Genomic DNA, 7437 nt, shown 5'->3' on the forward strand with positions numbered 1-7437 from the left:
CATTTTCTAAAGTTGGGTGATCTGACTAGCACATGGATGGCTTGTGATTAAATAGATCACGACTTAAATGTTGGATGGCCATTTTAAGACACTAGCTCCGACTTAATCAAGGGCCACTTTGGTGATATTTTTCACCATTTGATCTTTTTTGGACCTTCTAACACCCCTCTATAGCACTCATAATCCGCATCATAAATATCTTATTACTAGGCCAAGTGATCCATTTGGAGCCTATCATTTTGGAAGAAATATAACTCATCAGGCAACAATGATCATTCCAGTCCACAGAGGGATGCTACCACCAGTCTAAGTTGAGAGGAGCCCTTTGAGTCACCGAATTGACCGCCGGATGTACACCCTAGGCCTAGCATCTCAGAGCTACTATTGTGAAATATTGCATGCCCTTAATCCTATAAGCTACAAGGAGTTGGACTGCCGGCTTGATAGAAGGCAACGGGACCTAGATTAGATGTTTGCCCTTTTTAGAATAGAGCCCATCAATTCTATAGCACGTGCACGTACTCGATCAAACAACCTACATAAAGAAGATGGTCAAATAACTTATAGCATTTGTAAAGTTGGTAAGGTCCCAATTTCAACCCACAGATATAATTAAAAAGTTGTTGCATAAACGGTACAAAGTAATCTTACTTCCATACAACAAAGTTTCATCAAAAATTGCTTCTAATGCCCCAAAGTTGGTGAGGAGAAGGGCTTAGGCATTTAGGTTTTTTTTTTTTTTTTGCCTTTGTAGAAGAATCACAAGCTAAGAGAATCGTGAGATCTTCATTCTCAGTAACAGAGGATCTATGAGTGAGGGGACATCAAAGATAATCATAAAATGCATTGAAATACTATCATTTGGAAGTACAACTTGTAAAAATTAAACCAGACGGATAGCTCATTAAAAGAAAGAATGAAAAGTGAATAAAAAAGAAAGGCTGCCTAGCTGGGCACCCAGAGACAAGGAAGAGTGTAGCAAGAAAACAAAATAGTTTAGCCCGGATTCAAAGACCGGGCCTCTCCAATCTCTGTATACTTACTGGAGAGGATCTCAGTCATGCAAAGAAAGATGCTTGGTGCATAGATATCAAACAAGATAGTTAGCATGGGCAATGTATCACATGAAGATAGGATAGGAAAGTGCTTACCAAGGGAAACACATGGTAGAATCTAGAATAAATGTGGCCTTCCAAATATCCTAGCCAGCTCAAACTGATGTTAGAGTAAAGGAGGTAACAAAAGTTCTAGTAAATGTTATCCTCTTCACCTGAATGGATCCATCATGTCCAGAAGAAAAGATTATTAGAAGAAACACTATATGAATTGAAGTTGGTCGGTATAGCATGGTAAGGAGTGTACGATATATGTATGGTTCGAAGACCCTACTGGCACATTATATTAGCATCAAGCACATATATTACCTATATATGCTTGTACTTGAAAAGTAATCTAATTTGAAAAAACAAAAGAAAAAAAAAAATCATCTCAAGTGAGTATTATATGATCAAGATATGGCTTCCAAAAGTTTCGTAAATGATTTGGATTTCTCATACTTTTGGACCCTGTTCAATCCTATCTATAGTGATCAAAGTAGTCCACATTGAGTCTGATAATTCTCCTGGATCAAGAGTATATTTACTGAAGAAAGCATGTATTTCATGTTTGAATTGTAGAACTTATGCACCTTATGAGGATCCTTTTACCATTTCTTTCCTGAACAGGTTATATTTGTTAATGGAAGCATATGTTTTACATTTGGATTGTGGAACTAATGCACCTTATGATGATTCTTTTACCATGTCTTTCGTGAACCATTTCTTTAGAGTCCTTCTCATATTTTCTTTTACCATTTCTTTCGTGAACCATTTCTTTAGAGTCCTCATCTTTCTTGAGATCCTTAGTTACCTTTTTCATAGTTTATCCTCTTACATCAGTCATTACTTGATACATTAAATGTACGGTTTGGATGAAAGTCTATAATTTTTTTGTTTGTTTAAAGGAAGCCCGATAGGCGTATTAGTATTATAATTACACAGACCCAAATTCTTGAAGATGCACCATCTAGGATTGGAACTAGGAACATTTGGCTTTTAAGCAAAGGGGTGTGATCAGCAGGGTAAGCACCAATTCATCAACTCTACATGTCTCAAGAGTTTGTTGTGGTTAATTATTATTATTATTTTGATTAATAAAAGTTAATAGAAAATTGGCTACTCAACAGGGTGTCACCCTCCACCAAATATCCCTAATCTCCACATCCTAGTGAAGGCAGAATTTGAACCTTGGTCTCTTGGTACAACTATTAGAGACTTTACTTGCATGGTAAACTAGGACCTTATTAATAGTTCGCTTTGTACTAGGAATTATGCTATAGGGTCCCATTTTGTGTAATCAAAAATTTTCTCTTGCCACAGGACACAAGGAATTAGCATATCACATGAGAGTTGGTGGAATATTGAGTTGCTAATCTAGTATTAGGTGGACTTTATGATTTTCTCATGTACACTAACGTGTGATCCAAAGCATTTTCCTTTTACTAGTACATTGATAGGATCATGAGGATGGAAATAAATTCATGATGATAAATAATGAGAGTTGTCATCATAACATTGTTGATGGAAATAAAGTCCTTATAAACAAAGAAGTGTCATCATAATATTGTCCCAACTTGGAAAGCGTACAATACTTGCAAAAAAACTTGCAACTATTGATGATGATATCATCCATCGAATCTTCTTATTTGAAGTGCCTTATGTCAAAGCATGAAATCGATCTCTTCAAATAATTCCAGATCATAAATTAATATTTGAGTTAAATCTAAGTTATTTTGTCCCCCAAAATAATTCAACGAGAAGGCTATTACTTATCATTGCTAGGATGCAATGCTCCAAAATGTGATACATTGTATCCCAAAGCTTTGGTGTGTGCATTATGCACTTTCAAAAGTTGCACCAATCTCCTCAAATCTTCTATATCTAAGTCACCAAAACTATGTTCTGAGACTCTAAGCTCACCAACTTGGGCAAAGGGAGGTAATACAAGAGTGCCAAATGCTATGCCCTTTCCATTAAGGAATCCACTAAGGAGTGGAACACCACCCGTTCTTTGGGGATCCCCCAAGAAGGATAGAAAAGGGATAATTTGAAGAAATCCATCTTTTAAGAAGGAAAATAAGATTTTGTCATTCATTTATCAACTTAGTTATTTCATTCCACATGGCTATATTACTTATAATATATATGTAAATTATAGTGATCTTTGTGCAAAAGATAATACATAGGAGCTAAAAACATAACAAATTCTCACAAGTGAGACTTACAGAGGAAAAATATTACAAAACTAAATTTAACCTCCTATAGTTAATACTTATACATGGTAACAACTTAGGATCTCACTTAAAAAGACTAGCTAGAATTATTTGGATTCTGCAATCCTACATAAGTATCCAAAATCTTCTTGGTAGAAAACCAATGTGGGACCAAATACATGGCTACATGAGTCATCACATACTCCCATATATTTAAGCCTCGACATCCTAATTAGACTCAAGGTATAAATCCATTCAAATCGAATCATAAATATTGCAAATCCAGTTTAGATCTATATTGCTGTATCTTCTAGTCCATATGGATCATGGATCGAACACATATCAATACTATATAGAACAATGTTAGACCTCACCTAAAATTGCTAACTGAAATATATTATTTGGATTCCATAAGTCATGTATAAGTAACTAAGATCTCTCTGATAAATAACCAACATAGAACTAAATATATATCTGCATGAATTCTCACATGCATTGTCATCAGAAGATGGAAAGTTCCTATAAAAGCTAGAATAATCCATTACGAGTTATCTTACGGAGAAGTTTGCTTCATTTTTGTTATAGCTAAAGTTCTCAATGAAACTCAGTCAATTTGAGAGCAGACTCATTTTAACTGTCGTTATTTTTTTGTTAATGTAAAAAAGGGAGGCTTTCTCCACCCAAAATTTATTTAATGAACCTCTGTCTCCATGATCAGAAACTTTTATTGTCAAGGTAGCTGCTTTATAAGACTCGTTAAAGAATGCTCTTCAAAAACTCATCAAACATGTTTCCATTGATGTCTTTCAAATCTTTTTGGCTTCTTATGTTAGTTATATTTATTTTATTCTTGCTTTTGATAAGTTTCTTTAATTATATCTATTTTTTCATCATCTTATTGTAATTACATGGGTGACGTATGCATTTGGTGAAAATGCCTATGTAGTTGACTTTCAATTATTTGCCAAATTGAAAGTCCCCTTCAGTAAGGAATAGAGAAGAACACAACACTAGATTGTTTGATAGGTCTCCCTTGGATCTATTGAGCGTAGCATTGGATGATCGATTAAGTAAGGCCTTGCTTCCATTTCATGGATCCTTTGTACAAAAACAAAAATAAAATTCTAGAGAAAAGATGGAAAAATTCATAATCAATGATTGATAATGTAGTGATCCATAGAACATATTTGATTTTGGCTTCTAAGTAAGACTAGTGTATGCATTTAGTTTAGACATTACATCAATGATTTTTATTGATTGGATTAAGGTTTCAATCCAACTAGACTGATTCTAGCTTGTATCTGTGTAACATTGGAAATGTATTGAGGACCAAAGTGAAGAAAATTGATCTACAATCTTGTTGTGAAGATTGATGTCTTAATCTGTTGGTGCAAAATTATTGGTGTAACATCTAAATTAGTAATATGCATCCTTAAACTTAACTAATAGTCTTTAAAATGTGTAAAGACAAAAAAATAAGTATGTTTTGTAGATTTCCTACATATACATCAAGTGATCAATAAATTTAATAAGTGAAATTTTCGAATTGTGTGATGCATTATAATTTAATTGATGTGAAGTGACATTCATTAGACTAGACTACAAAGAAAAATCATATTGCATTTGAAAAATAATTATATTGATAATTTAAATTGAAGTTCCATGCACTACTCCTAGAAGTTCGTCTTTTAAATCATAAGTCAAGCTCCTTCAATAGGGACATCCGAGGAAGTGCAACAATCTCTATGAAATACATGAAACAACGAACAATATACTGTTATACCAAGAGCTTGTCTGGTTGCTTAGCTCATGCAATGTCCATTCCCTAGGGGGTTTTCAAACTGTGAGTCATAGGGCCATGTATTAGAATCAAGTTATCCAACATAAGAATTTAGTTACTTTCATTTAGTAACTTATATATGCAATAAGACTTCAATATGCTGTGAATTGATTGCAAGAGATATCCATTTATAGAAATAAAAGCAACATGCATACAAGACAGAACTATATATAGTGCGGCATCAAACATACCCACATTATGAAATTGACAAGTAGGTGGAAAGAGATTAAAAAGAATGGCAACCATTTCAAAGACTTTTTTTTTTTTACCGAAAAAAAGAAGACTTGATTTGGCTTTATGTCAAGGAGATCAACAATATGGGACAATTTTTTAGGTATACTTATGGAAAGTTTAATGGACTATAATGAGAAAATAAAAATCTATATTTGGTTTTTACTGGCTAAGATATGATAAAATCTTTTATCAAAGAAGAAGACCAAGCCATGTAAAATCATGTCAGACATATGCTATGACTTGAGAAAAGCTCCCTAGATGGATACATGAAACTCTGACATGTTTGAAGGAGCCGTTATATATAAGTGCTGTTATCTTCGCACTTTTGCCGATCAAACTGTTAGTGATCATGGGGTTCAACAAGACATAACTAAAAGCAGCCATGATACTTGGCTTCCAGCATGCGCAGGCCAAGCTAGTGCCAACCCGACTGGCCAATTAAGCCTAGCAGGGATCGGTAATGCTGCTAGAGAAGATCCTGGTGGTAGCACTAGCAGTTCCAGTACTTTACCAGCTGAGCCTATAAGACTAACACCAATCCGGCCTTCTCCCAGCTGGGCTATCCCTCCTCATCTTGCCAGTGGTATGCATGCTAAAGTTTTCTAATGCGGCAGTTTGTAACAATATTGACGACGGTTCCCCTTGCAGGTCATCGAGACCAAGCAATCACAATTGATGGCAATGATGGACCCTTTTTTCTTTTCGGAAGGCCACTACTTCCTCAAAGGTCTGCAGTACTGTGCGCCGGATCTGGTAAACAATTGAAGCGAAGGCATGACCAGAATGAGTTTATTATACCATTTGATCCGCAGCTACCTCTCCAAGACGCCAGGATCAAAGGTATGGCCCAAGCTTCTCTCTTCCCTCTCATGCAGCATTTTAGCTTTCAGAAGATTCAGGTAAAATAAGAGAATGCTACGAGCTGAGCAGTAGTCACGATGGTTAAAAATATCCAGAGAACTTAAGCATACTCATGAGGGTGCAGCCAATTCTGTAAGATATGTAATAGAATATGGTATTGTTGTAAAATGCTAAAGTAATTCATCTTGTTCCAGTGGACTCCAGGGATGATATGCCTGAAATGCTCGGCCACAAGTGTGAGCTATGCAACATGGACCTAGCACTCAAGCCAACAGGGTCCCGTATTGATGCGGTTCCGGTGCATGTAGTCTTACCATGCGGTCATTCTTATCATAATCGTTGCTTTGAAGAAGCACATGGTTTCGTGGGCAGAAATGAAGATCCTCCATGCTTTCGCTGTTCCAATGGTGGAGCCCAAAGAAGGAACTAAGCTCCCATAATCAGGCACTTCTTCTCACTTCTGTGAGTTTGTTTCTTCCTAACATTTTCTTTGTTTCAAGTCTTCAGAGAAAATCTTAAAAGAGTGGTGGAACTGATATTGCTAGGATGCGTCAAACGACTTGAGCTCATGCATATCGTTTTTGTAGGCAACAAGGTGCATACATCAAGGTTGGTCTGGAAAGATGTGGTGATTATACATGTGCTGAAGCAATCTTATTTCTTCAGAAATTCTTAGTTTTCTGCAGTAGTATCATCAGTTCATAGAGACGGATTTGGATCAATTTGTATTGTATTACAATTATGATGTCAGGAGTCATCCAAGTTTGCAAAAGCAGAATCTTTCTTTTGGAACACTAATTTACTGTATTGTTAAATTAACCTGAAAAGACATACATCGATCTGTTTCAATGATGCAGACTCTGCAATTGAAGAAAATGCCATCCGTGAAACCAGTGGATTAGCCGTATCCGTAACTTCACATCGATGCAGTCAAAACCCTAATATTTGTACTACATAAGAATCAAATAAGTAAATAGGACAGTTGTGAGATAAGGTATACAAACTAGATGCATTGAGAGGGTGCTTGGCTAGGAAGAGTGAGGTTTTAGAATCGGAATAGGAATGGATGACTCCTATTACAATCGTTTGGTTGGGAAGAATCCATTCCAATTCCGGGATGGAATGGAAATGGCTCAATCTACATAGAACTTAATCTCTATTTTCTTCTATGGATTTAAGGGGGTGTTTGGTT

At 35.8% G+C, this 7437-nt stretch overlaps 1 protein-coding gene across 1 annotated transcript; it reads left to right on the forward strand.

Annotated features, from left to right (window-relative positions):
* Nucleotides 1-5663: 5663 nt before the first annotated feature.
* Nucleotides 5664-7034, forward strand: LOC140850950 (uncharacterized). The gene is made up of 4 exons (XM_073242755.1): nucleotides 5664-5967; nucleotides 6033-6224; nucleotides 6440-6707; nucleotides 6833-7034. The coding sequence occupies exons 1-3, from the start codon at nucleotides 5664-5666 to the stop codon at nucleotides 6673-6675; spliced, it is 732 nt and encodes a 243-aa protein (XP_073098856.1). The 3' UTR covers nucleotides 6676-6707; nucleotides 6833-7034.
* The last annotated feature ends 403 nt before the right edge of the window (nucleotides 7035-7437 follow it).

This window comes from Elaeis guineensis, chromosome 8, assembly GCF_000442705.2.
Source record: "Elaeis guineensis isolate ETL-2024a chromosome 8, EG11, whole genome shotgun sequence".
In the NCBI taxonomy this organism is placed as follows: Eukaryota; Viridiplantae; Streptophyta; class Magnoliopsida; order Arecales; family Arecaceae; genus Elaeis; species Elaeis guineensis.

Coding starts and splice junctions, on each gene's coding strand:
- LOC140850950 (XM_073242755.1), top strand. CDS start 5,664: ATGTTTGAAGGAGCCGTTATATATAAGTGCTGTTATCTTCGCACTTTT. Junction 5,968..6,032: donor CCCTCCTCATCTTGCCAGTG/GTATGCATGCTA, acceptor TTCCCCTTGCAG/GTCATCGAGACCAAGCAATC. Junction 6,225..6,439: donor CCAAGACGCCAGGATCAAAG/GTATGGCCCAAG, acceptor ATCTTGTTCCAG/TGGACTCCAGGGATGATATG.